We start from the raw sequence: 16,531 nt of genomic DNA, 5'->3' as shown, positions 1-16,531 counted from the left end.
AAAAATGGTTCAGTCACAATTTCTGATCATGGACTAGTAATGATGGCACTGGTTTTGAGGGGAAAAAACAGTGAGATGATATAGATTAGATAGATATAAATGATACATGGAGCTATAGATATATAGATATAGATGAGAGGGATGATACAGATAATATTCCATTGCTAGATGACCCTCAGTTTGCTGAGGGTTACATCCATGGGTGCATTTCTGTGTGTGTTTCAGATAGAGAATAAACTTACATCTCTACCCCTGGCTGGCTAGGTGATACAGTCAAGATGCTTTTTCAGTGTCTGGAGGCTGTAAGGGCCTGGATGGGGAGGAACAGGCTCAGACTCAATTTAGCAGGCCAAGTGGCTATGGATTCTGGGGGCTCTCAAAGCTGGGGACTTGCCATGTTTGGCTCTGAATAGGGAGGGTGTTCAAACTGGGAGTCCTCTTAGAGTCTAAACTCCTCTGCAAGTAGCAGATGGCAGCTGTAGCTAGGAGACCCATTGCACAGCTTCATCTAATGTGCCTATTCCTAGACAGTGAGGCTCTACTCACAGTCTCTCATGTTTAGTGACCTCCCATCTGGATCATTTCAACAGATTCCATGCTACACCTATACTCTGCAACTCCTGGATGTAATTCAAGGTGCTGGTTATCACTTCTAAAACCCTTCATGGCCTAGGGCTAGGTTATTTGCAGGACCTTCTGTCTCCAATTTCTTTTTCTCTGAGTCTAGCAAAGTGGGCATATTTCACATCCTTTTTATTAAACAATGGCATCTAATGGTATACAGGAAGTATGCTTTCTCTGTTCCCCAAAGATTCAGATGGCCCTGAGTTTTCCAGCCTTGTGTAAGATGCCAAAGATCTGGCTCTTCCCCCAAGCACTGGGCCCGGGTAGTAGGTGAACAGTTTTGATTATTGTGTTTGCTCTTTCCTAGATTTTGCTCTGTGTGCAAAATACTTTGTTTTTAATTATTTTATTTATTGATTAAATTTTGCCACTGCCCATTTCCCTCAAAAGAGGGAGAAAGAGGGAGAAATTATGTTGTTTTCATTGATTGTTAGCCCCCCGCCCCGCCCCAAGTCATGTGTCATTGGGTAGCCATATAAATGTATGTAATGAATTATTCAGAGCCAAAGTATTAAGCCTTCTGTTGCATGGTGCATACAGCTCAGTGTTGCATATACAAGGATATCTCTGCACTTGAATCAATCTCATCTATATTTCTGAGATCTGTGCTCCAAGTTCCCTGCTCATTCACCATGCACACTCCTTCAGTTAGAGCTTAAATGTGTCTCTGTTGAAGCCTGTTTAAGGCTGTGCCAGCTAAAGTATTAGCTCAAACCAATGCACAGAGGTGAGTCTTTTGCCCAGATTGTACTGATAGACAAACACATTTCTCCATGGAAAGTTCCAATTATCTCCAATCTGGCTCACTGATGCTTTATCCCCCAAGCTGTATCTGTACTACATCTAAAGAAAACCCGTACAGAAATCAAGCAGAGAGAACCTTCGTTTGTGATATGCAGAGGCAGCACTAATACCTTTGCTACAATGAACATATGCATCCATCCCTTATTATTCCCACATTCTTGTGTCCTCAGATAGAAGGGTGCTTATAATGGCATTCTTAGACACCCTACCCTCAATGCTTTGATAGGGGGATTTAATATCTCCTACCAAAGTTTATATGTATGTTGAGATACCAAAATCAAATCAATTGCAAATGTATCCTTGAATTACTCCATATTTCTTGGTGGTTGGAGTTAATCTCCCTTCATACCATAAGCCACTCAGGTTGGTCCAAGTAGGAAATTGTGCACTTCTTACTAAATTATCAGTATTCCAAAATGTCCCCCAGAAGTCAATTTTTATGCTATAGTAATTGCTGCTAGAAGTTGCCTGATCTAGAATAAAATCCGATGGTGTTTAGCTTCTGTTATGAACAGGGCTTTTATAATTGTATTTTAACTGTGGGGGATTTTTTTGGTCTATGTAAATAAACAAACATCATGACCTGGATAACAGATACAACAAACAAGAAAAGCAATGGACAAGGTGATCCCCATGAAGAACAATACAAGGAGCTCTCCATACTGAACGAACAAGTGGAATCATACCAAGAACTACACTCCACCACCATCCTGCTGAAAAGATGCAATCCAAGGACACACTGCTGGCAGTGGGATTTCCTCATACCAAAAACTGCTAATCAAACCATGGAGGATTCTCCACTAGGTATTGAGATGATACTGAGGTGTTTCAGAGTTGCCTTACCTTGTAGCAGCTGGAATTTCTTCTTTGGACCTGCTGTGCTGGTTAATAGCTTGCTGATTTAATGCCATCACCCCAGAGGACCAGGTCTACGACATGCAGACTTGGTGATAACTCCCTACTACTACTTCCACATCCCTTGAGCAAGAGTTCTTCAGCTGATATCACAGCCAGCACACATAGTGGTGGAGTGGGCATTTAACACCTAAACAGAAGATTGCCTTCACTGTATACTCTTCTTGAGGTATATCACTATTTGGCTCCAAATATGATTGTGACTTCTTGTATACTGTATGTTCCAGATGTGATTGTGGTTTCTTGTATGTTCATTTTGTCATGGGGATGTGTTGCTGGATGATGCCTCTGATTTGCCCTCAATATTATATGGCAGATATAAGCCTAATGATGAGACGGTCATCCCATGAACCCCTGGGTTGTGATGCAAAACACCAGGAGACATCTGGTCAAGATCCTTTGAATTCATTGTTCTGAATGCCGTATATAGATGGTGGAGAACTGTAATGTGTACTGTCTTGTTTTCCATGACCTCCCAGTCCTGGATTTTTCCTCTGTAGATTATTTATTTATGCCTCACATTTCTTCACTGCCCATCTTGCCAAAGCAACTCTGGGCAGTTTACAAGCAAATTAAAATAATACAAGATTAAAATACCATAAAAACAGATTCATCATAAAAATATAAAATCCAAGATGGAGGAACAAGTCTCAGTAAAATTCCTCAGGGCCTCATCAAGGTGCCAACCATCCCCATGAGTGATTATCCCTCCTGCCCCAAGCAAGGTGGCAAAGCCAAGTCTTCACTCCCTTTCAGAAGGCCGGGAGAGTGGGGGCCTACCTCACTGCTGCGGGTAACTTATTCCACAGGGTGGGGGCCACGGCAGAGAAGGCCCTCTTCCTGGACCTTGCCAATCTCTCATGGACGGGGTCCATAACATGCCTTCCCTGCCTGATTGGGTGGGACGGGTTGATGTAATGGGGGTGAGGTGGTCCCTCAGGTATAGAGGTGTGTTTGGTCTTCCTGCTCCACTTTTGGAATACTGGCCTAATAGGTGGGATGATGGGGGGAGTGATGGTGCTGTACTGGTTGGGATGAATGACTGACTGCCGGAAGGCACAGCAGACAATGGTTTTTCCTGTTTTCTAAAGTTTTGCTATTACATTTACATATATTCAGGCTGTTAACTTCTTTAGCTTTAGCTCTTAATTATACATGTACATTTACTTCAGTAAGACCATGGTTATATGGCAAGTTTACAAATCATAGTCTTACAGCTATGGTCTCTCTTTTTTTGCCTTCTTCCCCCATCCTGGTTTTCCTGCACTCCTCCTTTAAATTGGTTATCACTGAAGATTCTTCCCTTTATTAAACTTTCCCCATCTTTCCCATTGGTTGTTATGGAGATAGCAGGCGAGGAAGGAGGGGGCGCATTCCAGGGGGAGAAATGCACTCACGGTGTTGAAGACCTTGGGCGCCCGGCCAAGAAGGTCAGGCAGGGCCCGCCTTAGTGTTTCTGGAGTTTTTCCCTTAGAACCTGCTAGTTTTGCTCAGTTTGGCAAGATTCTGTTTGCGTGGTAGAAACAATAAAGACTAGAGCTTCATTCCTGGTTCAGCGTTGTTTCTTTGCCTTAACCCCAACAGGTTCATGTAACATTAACAATCAACTGATTAGGTTATCAATTTGTGTAGGGGGTAGTGGAGATGTGTTATAATATCTGGCTATCACCAACTGAGGTTTAGAAATTTTATTTTTAATCACTGTAGTATTTTTGTCATTTTGGGGGAAGCCTAGTAATTAATGAGATATAGTATGGATGGGATAGGATATTGTATCTTGCTGTTTTTTAATATTAATATGTAATAGCAGTGTCCATTGTAATGTGGAATGTTAAAGGATTGGCCTGTCTCACCAAGTATAGACAAGTCTTAGTTTAGTTTAAAAGGATGGGAACTGAAATTCCATTTTTTTTCCCCAAGACAAAGCAGCTTTTCCAGAAAGCTTAGATGGCAGAGATTTACATAAATGATAGCACTACATGTACAAAAGCTGTTGCTATTTTGATTAATTTTTAAAAGTTGATCATTGAAAAATTATTAGAGAAGGTTATTTCTTAAACTTGTTAGATACAGCGATCAACATTTAACATTCCTAAACCCATAATGGCCAACCAGACTTTTCAGAATAAGTGTATAATTGTTTTCAAAGCTTATATACTAAGTCAAGAGACCACATAATTTATAGTGGTGATTTCACTCAAATTTCAGATACTTCTTTAAATCAACCACTCCATTTTTTCTTCCAGGATTCACCATATTTTGCTAGATTACATGTCTGCATTTAATTTGTGGAAATTCGGTATTCTATTACTCCTTTCAGCTGAGGATTCTAAGTCTGTAAGCTTCCTGTATGGAAAAGTGATGATGAAATTACTCTTATTCACATGACATTTGGAATAACAAGCGTGAATGTCCTGTCTTGGTAACCTAATGAAAGGTTTGATTAAAGAACATGGAATTAATTTTCTTTAATCTTAAAAAGAGGTTAATAGAATAAAAAAAATACTTCCTGTAAATTGGTTGTCTTATTATTCAGTAAGAATTGGTTAAAATCACCCTATTGTTGGAGATGTAATTCTGTGGGTCATTTAAAATTCTATAAAAAATAAATGAAGATTTTGAAACTTAGTGTAAGAAATCTTCCTGTGGGAAAATATTGATTAGAAAAAAACATGGTAAAATGAGACTTTGAAGAGACTAGAGAGAACCAGAAAGAATGAAAAGGAGAAGAGACTCACTAATATAGAATGGAGCAAAATACTGTAACTTTGGAAGAATTCAAGGATATTTGGGAAAAATGCACTCAGAAGTTATTTTTAGATTGTCTGCTATCATAAAAATGGATTTAAAAGAGGTGATAGAAGAGGATAAGACTGAGATTGAAGCTATTTCGAACGTGGATCTGAAAAATAACAGAAGAATGATACAGAAAAAAGATGTTACATCTGATTTACAAATGAAACCAGCTGATGTATTAATAATTAAAAGGAACATACAAATAAACCAGAAGAGTGACTTGGATAACTTTCTTATCTTGAATTTACAAAAGAGACGTATTAAATTTATAAAAAGTTTCTGAGAAGAGACAAAGAGAAAATGAAATCAACTTTTGGGACGCTATCTAAAGGGATTATATTGAATTTGTATTTTTCAGGTATGGAGGTTGGTTAAAATAATTACTATAGAACAGTAAAAGGAGAAATCTACTACTGATTTGTGGCAATGGATTACTAATGTGTATTGTTTGTCAACACTTGAATTAATTTTTTTTAACAAAGGGACAAGGATTTTTTTTTTGAGCAATATGGTCAAAGCTTCTGCAGTTGTTCTGTTTATAATGCAATTTCCAGGTGTTTCCCCCACCCCACCCTTTTTTAAATTGTTACATTTATCAGAGTTGAGGCTGTGCTGATCCTTTACTGCTGATGTATGTATCTGCATTTTTCTTTTGTTGATATGTTTAGCATAATAAAGTGAAAAAGAAATGTCACAATCATGTTTTTTCACATCCAGACGTAACAAACTGGTTTGCCAAAACTTAGAAGGCTTTATGCTTCCCCTTCTTCGTATAGTAGTGGGAAGGAAAGCAGCACGCGGGCTTAATTGTTTTTGCTTCCTTCTAGTCCTCTAAATCTTTGCTTGGATTGCCTGAACATGCTCATTGTTAGTGCACGTACACAGAGATTTAGGCAGTATAATGAGAATAAACAAACACCTTACAACAAAATTAAAAATGACACGTGCCTCTCAGCAGGTGGCAGCACTACATACTGACTGGTTGTATAGCATCCTTTATAGCAACAGTTCATACTGTAGAAGATATTCCAAATTCTGCAGAGAAGTAACTGAAAGTCAAGAAACCAAAGCCCAATAGGAAAGCTGACAGTTTTAGGAGTGCTCAATTTAGAATGGTGCCTCCATTGTCTGAAGGGCTTTTTGTTCTCATCATTATTTTGAAATTAGTTTTGTACTTATCCTGCTATATGAAGAGCAAATCTACTGCTGGGAGATTTTGTTTTCATCCTGATTGTCAAATCTTTTCATTCATAGGACAGGCTAGATTTAGAACAACCTTTCATTTCCAAAAAGAGAGTGTCACGCAATGGATGTTTGATCAGCATCAGCACAATGCCTTAGGTATATTTCAAAGTGGCTTTATATAAGTTTCCATTCCTCTACCAATCAGACTGCTCTAAAATCCCGCCATTCCCTTATGTTGAAGGCAGAATACATCCTCAGTTCGTTTCTCAATCCTGAGTGCAGCTATCTTATTGGGACAGTATCAAACATTGATAAAGTACTGCAAGCCAACATTCATAGAGAGGTAATGAATTAGGACTAGGACTATTGTTTTTCATCCTAATCTACTTTACAATTCTTGCAAGGTTAAAAAGGGAAAGCGGGAAAACCCAAGAACACTGTTCTGGCCTTAGAGTAAGGTAAGCGGTAGCGCTCCAGCTGTTGCCAAACCATGTAATTCCCGGCATGAGGAGACTGCATTAGCTATGATGAGGGATCCCAGGAATTATATCGTTCAGAAAAAGCTGGAGCATCACAGATTGCCTATCCCTGACTTGGCATGATATAGTCACAGAAATGAATGGTAAAACTCTTGCCCACAAGATGGCAGCAACCTGACAATGCTATTACTTTCATTTTTAAGACTGCTATCAATACTATAGCATTGTGATACATATTTGGCAGAAGGCTATATGAAGATTTAACCACAAGTATTTACTTACTGAAAAGCCACTCTACCCGTACTGTGCCAGCTTTGAACTTTTCCAACCATTCAAAACTGCTTGTATCGTAAAATCCACCCATGCTCCAACCATTGCCATCGCAAAACCTAACGGTCTTAAAAAACAGCATCTGTTCAGAGAATTTTCCTAATTCGTTCCATTCTCCTATATTTTGTCACCAGTTTTTACAAGCTTCCCAGTCCCTGGCAAATAACAACTTTGCCCATTCTCAGTAACAGAAAGTAGCAAGATGACAGCAAGAGCCTTACTGCTCTAACCTCCCTCTGCTGTGTGCTGAAGTCTCACTATCTTTTCCTAACAGAATGAGTATGAATGAGTAATCCAACTCAGCTGGCTTTTGCATGTCATTTTAAAGAAAAGCAAAACACCAACTCCCACTCTAGCTGAAGCTGTTTTCAACAGAGTAACGTGTAGAGAATTGGGTCCTTTGTCATATTCTGTTTCAAGAAACAAGTCCAGGCCAGGTTTAGCAGCCATGGTATATAAATTAAGGAATTTATTAGTGCATCCAAACACAGTTGGGTTGACATAATGCAGCTAGCTACATAAACCAAGCTCTTCATATCTTTAACAATCAAAGATGTCTAACAACAGGGGTTCAAAATTTCTGCATTCAGCTATTCAGTCCAAATGTAAGGAGCTTATTGTGCTCTTCTAGCCATGAGCATCTCCCGGATATTATCTTCAGCTTCTTTTACACTCCGCTCCAAATATGACTTCCTCTGCTGAAAGACAGAAAAACAAATAATATAGTAGTTGTAGTAACAACAGAGTACAGGATGGGGAGAGACAGACAAACAGGCATTGGAACTGGCAAGAAAACAGATCTCTTCCATGGAACAGAAGAAACTTTTTAAGATCCACTTAGCAAAATATTTCTAAGCACTTGCATCAAATCAAACTCTGCTTTGTACTTTCCACACTGTAAATGAGAATTATCAAAATCATATCTAATAATAAATAAATAAATAAATGTTTCCCTTACATTTGAAACGCAAAGTCAAAGAGAAGAATCTGAACTATATCACCAATACATAGAGAAAAATGTGTATTTTACAATGAGACTCAAGAAACTCAAGAAATCTAAGATACCAAATAAAGACTTCAGCACATCCTGAAGAATAAGTGACTCTTGCAAATTGTTCTGAAACCTGCCTAATTCCTAGAATGGAGCACTACCATACTCCTCCTTTTTCTATAGAGATCAACTGGGGGTAACACTTGTTTAATTGATGATTTGGTGAAAAGAAGTGTGCTTAACAGCTCCTCCCCTTCAGTTCTACATGGCAGACAGGGTTGTTATTCTTTTACATACTGTACAGAGAATTCCAAATAAAATCAGTCCAACCAAGCCAGTTCTTTAGCAATCCTATTTCTCCTCTCTTGTCCTTCATCAACAGCAGCCAGATCCAGAATTTGCCAAGTTCTGCTAAAATGCCTGCTGTTTTGCTCCAGAACTCCACCCAAGGTCCATAGTACCCGACTCAGCCAAAGCCAGGAGCAGCAGGGACATGAATGCTGCTGTAGCAGCCCAGGCGGAAACCATTCAAAAGCTAACAGTCTCATGGCAAGAGGCAAGACAGCACTCCATTCACCTAAAGCTACATGGAAGACTCCAAAAGGGCACCACATGAAAGAGGCACATTTTGTTCAAAACACACCTTGCTTCATGCACTTAAAACAGTTCATACTCCAACTGTTTTGCACAACCTTCTTTTCAGACTTCTCAGTATGGGGCTCACTTCCCAAACCCTTTAGAGGGCACTGTTGAACCATATCAAAAGACAGGTGCGTGTCACAACCATCCCATCAAGAGAGAGGGCCCTGCATTCAGCAGTAAGCAAACAAACACTATCCCCCTGTTCCTAAGAGAAACCTGGATTTTTTGGAGAGATAAGGAAGTGTATCCTCAGAGCCCTCACCCCTCACTATTTCTTCTTCCCTCATTTTACTTTCTTCCCCTGTTTGGAAAAAAAAATACCATGATAATTTTGACCTGACTTCCTTCTTGAAGCTATCCTGTCTCCACCTACTGTGAATTCTGGCTTTACCTACATGCCATTTTTACAATTAGCTGCCACTGTATTTTATTATGATTATTTTCCTCTTTAATATTAGACCCATATTAGACCTATCATCGTTGGGCAGGTGACATTTTCTCATTTTAATTTCAAGTAATTCCACCTGAGTACATGTAAGTAAGCATGAAAAGGCATCGGAAATCACTTCAATCGAAAGAGAAATCTTCTGGCAAATTTGAATTATTCAATATGACCATTACAATTCATGAAAACAAAGAAATAGAGTCCATTGTTAAAGATACTGTACAATATTATGCTGATATATTCTCATTCTTGTCAGAGGATAACAGATATTATTCTTCATGGAATAAGCTCACTGGGAGAACACAATCTCAGCTAGAAATTTTGATATGGATGGCCACAGTGTATGGTGACTTTATGCAAGGTAACAGGCCAGCAATTAAGACTTGATGAATATAAATCAATAAACACATTCAAGAAGTCTTGACATTCTTTCTTCAGCAAGATTGCAATAAATTTTGCTTAGGAACTTAAAAAATTGACAATATCTTCTGTGTTACCGCCACTACCAGCACCACCACCACCTTTCCCCATATCCAATTTCTCAACTTCCAGCTGGATATACAACACACTGTATACAGCACACAGCAGAAAAAAAAATACAGCTTTCCTGTTTTTTTTCCCAGGAAAAAAAATCATAATGGTTTAGTGCCAAATCAGCCCTTTACAACCTACGACAAAGCTAGCTAAGACAAGAGTCCAGGATAGATACAGCATTCATGGCCCATTTTGTGGCTGACAACTTCAAAAGCTCTTAATCAGGTACTTTCACTACCCTTCTACCAGAACATTAAATTTCAGTTCACAGTAAAGTCTCTAAGTAGCTGCCATTTAGACAGGAAAGAATTCAGGCAAGTCACTCTGCAGGAATTTCACACACCCAGGAAATATTGATGAGTCAGACTTCAGAGTTCTGAAAACTATAATTTTGTAATAGGAGTGAGAGAGAGAGAGGGAGAGAGAGAAACTTATGATGGTGACTGGTGGACTTTAGATTCCTGCTTAAGTATAAAGTAAGTCTCTATTATCAGTGAGAATTATGCCATTATATCACCTTGGTATTCAAAGTGTTCTGCTAGCTCACATACAATCGATCTAAACTGAGCTTTTGCCACACTTTCTCACTGGTAACTCAATTGCAAATAAAGGATATAATTTACCCCCTAATACATTATATTCATTCTTTTTCAAAGTCTATAGAATTTATACTGTAGTCCTTATGGAATTAGCAATGTGGACAGACTAATAGTGTCAATTTCAATTATGGGTTTTTGATATCAGAACTGTTCAAAGAAACAGACAAGTTTCCTATATAGCTAAATGACAGCATCTCTAAGGATGCTCTTACTGGATTAGCCTCTTAGATAATCACAAATAGATTCATTTATACATGAAGTGTTAGAACCAGATGCCTTTCTACATGAAGGCTTGGATATGATGCACTTGCCTTGAATAAAACCCTCTGATGTCATGTCTTGTGACTTTACCTCCAAAACGAAGGAGGAGGAGGAGAGCAGGAGGGGGGAGGGGGAGGGAGAAAATCTAGCTTGGAATGTCTGAATCTCTAAAGTTAACATTTCTCATTTTTGACATTCCTCTGACAGTCTTCAGGAAAGTGATCATCTTGTGACTTAGCATATTTATTTGGATAATGTCTCTCCTTGGCCTCAAGAAGGGAAAAACGACTTTTGTCTTTGGGAGATATCAGACAGGAGCCATGAGATTATTGTGGCTTCAGCTGAGCTTCAGTAGTTGCTGTCACCATTAGAATTTTTAAAATGCCCCCTTGGTCCTAGAGTAACTAAAGGATCATTTTTAGAGTAGTAAAGTAGACTTTTTAACAACAAAGTCTGTGAAGTTTAATGTATTTAGAAAATGCATAATCTACTTTCAAATCAAGATTTAATCAAAATATTTATAACAATAAATCTAATACATCTACACATTGTAAATTAAAAGTATAAATATCTGTTACATAAGCTATTTTTAATTGAATTCAAATGGTGCTATCCTATAAGGTTAATTATGAGCATACAGAATATGCTATTGCATACCCAAATTAATAAATAAGAGATAAATAAGCAAATATGCTCAGTAATGCTAAGTTTTCATTTTTATGCCTATCTCTCTCCTTTTAACACTACAGATACTTATATGCTCCAATTGCTTCATGTCTTCTTCAGAGAAAAGTTGGCTATAGGACAGGCCAGAGTCTGAACATTTAACAAACAGCAGATGAAAATAAACCAGGGAAGAATCCAACCACATTTCCTCATATTCCAGACTCTGTCCAAGTTGTCTATGTTACAAGGCATATAAATAAGTAACTTTAGATAGACTGATATGATCAAATTACTTTCTTGTCTAGTGGCTTCACTGGAGTACCTCAGTCAAGTGATGACTTATTCTAGTGGCATGCAAGACTTTCTTGCAGATGTTTTAAAGGATGTCTGTCTTCTGACAAAATTTAAAGACAGGGCACTTAGAACCAAAGTTTTCACCAAAAACACTGTAAATCTGCTAACTGCAATAAGCACAGGCACCCATTTTACTGAACTGTGCAGATTTGTCCTGAGATAATTTGTACACCAGGTCTTCCACTTTTGTTTCTAAAAGAGTAATGCTGATATTCAGATGTATTTCTACCAGTGTTTCTCTTACTTAACTGCATTTTTATTTCAATCAATTTTACAGCCTCATTGTATTTATCATATTCTAACCCTTGAAATATTTTTCAGGCCTTGTGGAACCCGTGGCTCAAATATAGGCCAGAAGTCACAAAATTATTATATTCATTTCATGGGTAGGCTTGTGACACCATGGTAAGTGACACCAGATAAGAGCTGACATACAGTGATCCAAATAGCTTCTCCATATGCATTCTTCAAGAAACTAAGCTAAGCTAAGCTAAACTAGTGGCAACCATCTCTTACAGAATGGATGGCAATCCCGATCCCTTGGGCTTCAGTTGCAACTGTGCCTGATGAGAACAATATATACCAGAAGCCACCATGGATTTGGACAGGTATCCCCTCGACCAGATTCCATTCCAGAGTACTATGATAATTTGATTACTTTCTAGGACTTTGTATTTTACAACACATTTTCTATATTAATGTCTACATGAAAAGCAAATAACCATCATGTTACAAAGATCTTTTTTTAGTTTCAGATTCAATTCAAAGTCTTTAGTTATGATACTATTGACCATGGTATCCTTCTGGACCGGTTTTAGGGGCTGGGAGTGGGCGGCACTATATTGTGCTGGTTCTCTTCCTTCCTCTGAGGCTGGTTCCAGATGGTATTAATAGGGAACAAGAGGTTCTGCCCTCAACCCCTACTACATGGAGTGCAGCAGGGTTTGGTACTCTCTCTGCTCCTGTCTAACATCTACATGAAGCTGCCGCGTGAGGTCATCCGTCACCATGGGGTGAAGTATCACCAATTATGCTGCTGATACCCAGCTGTACAACTCAATTCCTGGTGAATTAAGTGATGCTGTTGATGTCCTGTCTCAGTGCCTAGAGGCTGTAGGGTTTGGATGCAGAACAACAGGCTCTGGCTCAATCCTGGTAAGACTAAGTGGATTTCAACTTTTGGGGCCTTCTGGATCTGGGAATTTACCATCTTTGGTGCTCCAAAGAAAACCTGTACACAATTTGGGGGTCCTTTTGGACTCACGACTCCTGCTCAAGGAGCAGGTGGCAGTTATGGCTAGAAGGACCTTTGTACAACTTCATGTTATGTGCCAGGTTATGCCCATTCCTGGATCAGGAGGCTCTATTCTCAGTCACTCATGCCCTGGTCACCTTCTGAATGGACTACAGTTAACGTGGTCTACATCCAGAAGATTCAGCTGGTGCAAAATGCAGTGGTACGGGCAGTTATGTGTGTTCCTAGAACTTCACATTACACCTCTGCTCTGCGAGCTGTATGAATTGCCACTCTGGTTCCAGGTCCAATTCAAGGTGCTGGTTATGCCTTCTAATGGCCATACATAGCATGGGGGGAGGGGCTATTTGAGGGATTACATCTACCCATCCCATCAGGTCTGCCAGGAGGGGCATGTTGCAGGTTCCATCTCCCAGGGATCTTCATCTGGCAGGACTCACAAGGAGAGCCTTTTTTGCTATGGCACATGCCCTTTAGAAGATCATTCCCCCCCAAGGTGAGATTTAAATTTAATAAATAAGTAGTTGGTATAAGATTGGTCTTCAACCTTCCATATAGATATACAGTATATGTACGCATACACAAAGGCCACCTAGTAGAGTACTGGCTGGGTCTCCCATTCAAATTAGTTATGAAACGAAAAAGCAAATTAATGAACAGTGAAAGAATAATAGAACAATTATTTTATTCTTTTTGCACATCTGGGTATCTTTGGAAACAATTTCTGATAGTAAACCCAGTGTTTCTATTATAACAGAGGATGTATATGGTCTCTTGCAAAACTGTTTTATAAGTAAGGCTTTTGTTTCAAGAATATGAGAAACAAATGGGTCCACTTTCAAAATTAACATGATTTTTGAAAGTTATTGCCTTTTGTTTCTCCTTCTAAAAAATATCATACATCTGAAAGCCAAAGCATCAATATCAAATATGAATCAATAAATACTTAAGTTTTTCTGGTACACTCATCTCATACTTTATCAGCCCCACCAGGTAGACCAAACCAGGAATCAACTCCACAGGAAGGCAAAGCTACTTTTACTGAGATTGGCTATAACAACAGAATTTTGCAAGTCTGATTATGCTGTACCTCCACCCTTTCTTAAGTTAGGGAGAGGTCTATCTGAGCTTCCGCATATTTTCTGCTTGTTGTGGACTTAAGATACGTTTTTCCTCTCGTCACTTTGGTAATGGATCTTGCCTATCTCTGCTAAGGTCATCTTCCTCGCCCTCTACATATTTTATGCACCTAGTATTGCATGTAATAAAGAGGCCTTCCTTCTTTATTGGCATATCACTGCAAGCAGAGTAAATGGTATTAAAAAGCAAGGTGTGAATCAAGCAGGAAGTTATGATTCATATACCTAGAAGTTGAGACATGTTTATCAATTATGATTCAGAGCTTTGTCAGCTTTAGCTATTCTAACTGCTCTATTCAATCAGTTGAAGCACAGTGGGTAGGGATAAGATAAAAATCTGCTAAGGTGTTTCTGTTCTTGTGCAGTAATTGATGAGAAAAGGGAAAGATTAGTTAGAATAAGCCATCATACAAACTATATGGATTCTGAGAACACTGCCTACAGTTGGAAAGTAAATTTCTACCACCTGGCATTCTGTATCTAGATACGTTAAGAGTTCAACTGCTGTAATCCCCAGCTCAAAAAAAAGGAGAAAGGTGTTATAATGCATATATTTCAATTTATTTAGAGGACCTCAACAATTATACATTAGTAAGTTGGGAACAGGGACATAAGCAGCACTACTGACCTCATGGGTATCCTCTTACTGTGAACAGTTAGAAAAATAGATAATATCAACCACAAAAATCAAAAGACCAGTAGACTTCCATTAACCATTGGGAATATTAGAACTATGCAGCTGTATCAACATTATACTGGTGGAATAGAACTAACAAGCAATAGGATGTTGTTTTAATCCGGACCGGGGGATTCTATGAATAGCTGTGCATTAAAATGAGTTTGTTTTAAAATCTTTCTCCATTGGAAACAATACAGGGATAGAAACATTACAAAGTTAAAACATATTTTCCAAAAGAACTCTGTTAAAGGCAAGAACAACCTAATCAGTTTTTCCAAATAAAACACTAACACGTACCTCCACTATACTGTGTATCCTTATTTTTTAATTTTCATTTCATATTGATGTTTTATACTATCATATAGTATATTGATGTTTTTAACTGGGTTCGCTGTTCAGAATCACTTATGCAAGATGGGTGACCATATAAGTTCGATAAAATAAGTAGTAATAAAAACAGTATCAGACTGAAAGGAAAAAAATCACAGAATTAAACTAGCAACTGCTTACAGGTGGGGTTTCTCTAGAGTAGTTCCTACATTCTCATCCCCCTGAAATCTCAGAGGTACCTATTACTTGAAAATAAAATGTTTCAGGTGCCTGTTGAAAATACCAATGTTTGTTTTCTCTCCCAGAACCTTTTAGATGGGTTCAATTAAATGTATATGGGTTTAATGCATTATTATTCAGTATTTTATTGTTGTTTTAAGATAAAACTGCTTTGAGATTCTTTAGCATAGGAAGCGATGTGTAAATATAATAAATATAAGTACATGATGCTAAGCTTATTTTCAAAATCACGTGCAGGAGAGAGAAATCCAGCTGGGTAAGTTATTAGTATTTTAGGAAAAGTGAGTTGTCTTATTTCTGAATTCCAGGGACATGATCATTTAAAAATACTTATTGCAACTTTGATGCTTTGAATGAGCATGTGATAAGAACATAAGAACAGATCTTCTTGATCAGGCCAAGATTCATCTTAGTCCAGCATTTTGGCTTCATAGTGGTTACCCCAGATCTGAGGGTACTCACAAGTAAGAGGTGGAGGCAAACCCCACTCCCACAGTGGCTCCTCTGTAACTGGTATGCGAAGCTATGCTGTCCTCAGCCCAGTGATAACATTGAGTTTATTCAAGAGATTTTGATGAAAATATTTGTCAAAAGATTTTTGTAAATCCAAGTACACATTGTCAACAGGATTACCTCCACTCATGTGCATATTGAGTCCCTTTTGGGAGATGGGCGGTGATAAATTTGATAGATAGATAGATAGATAGATAGATAGATAGATAGATAGATAGATAGATAGATAGATAGATAGATAGATTGATGGTCTCAAAAAACTCTAGCATACAGTCCAAATTCTAATGAAATGTATTTCAAGATCTCTGCTTTGCTTCAAACATGGCACTCCTACAGAAAGCAAGCATCATCGAAGTTGAGACTGGGCTCTGGCTAAACATCTTTGCACCCTGGCTGAGGTTTTCCTTCAGCCATGTTGGATTGATCTCCTCATTCTATTATTATATAATTATATTATAATAATATGACATTATTATATAGCTGATAGTTTTAACTACAGCTGGAAAAAAATCACATGCCAAAAACCTGAACTATTATGGCTCCGCTAAGTGAGGTGACATTACTACTGGGATATGAGAAGGCCAAGCTTGTGCTTAGGCAATGAGTGCTGGCCATCAAAGTCCAGAATGAACAGGCCTTCCTGCCCAGAGACACATTAACAAATACTTTTTCTAAAATTAAAACTTAAATTAAAACTTAATGTCTAAATCATATTACATTTCCTAAATTCAAAAGGGCACTAACTTAACT

At 38.3% G+C, this 16,531-nt stretch overlaps 1 protein-coding gene across 1 annotated transcript in view; it reads right to left on the bottom strand.

Annotated features, from left to right (window-relative positions):
• Positions 1–7,571: 7,571 nt before the first annotated feature.
• The window catches only part of PFDN1 (prefoldin subunit 1), a 31,888-nt gene continuing 22,928 nt past the window's right edge, over positions 7,572–16,531 (bottom strand). Inside the window, exon 4 of the mRNA XM_063298661.1 lies at positions 7,572–7,831. Coding sequence (XP_063154731.1) covers positions 7,748–7,831 — 84 coding nt within the window. The 3' untranslated portion in view covers positions 7,572–7,747. The remainder of the gene's footprint in view (positions 7,832–16,531) is intronic.

This window comes from Candoia aspera, chromosome 3 (genome assembly GCF_035149785.1).
Source record: "Candoia aspera isolate rCanAsp1 chromosome 3, rCanAsp1.hap2, whole genome shotgun sequence".
Lineage (NCBI taxonomy): Eukaryota > Metazoa > Chordata > Lepidosauria > Squamata > Boidae > Candoia > Candoia aspera.
The sequence above is the reverse complement of the archived record's forward strand: the minus strand, read 5'-3'. Positions and strand labels throughout refer to the sequence as shown.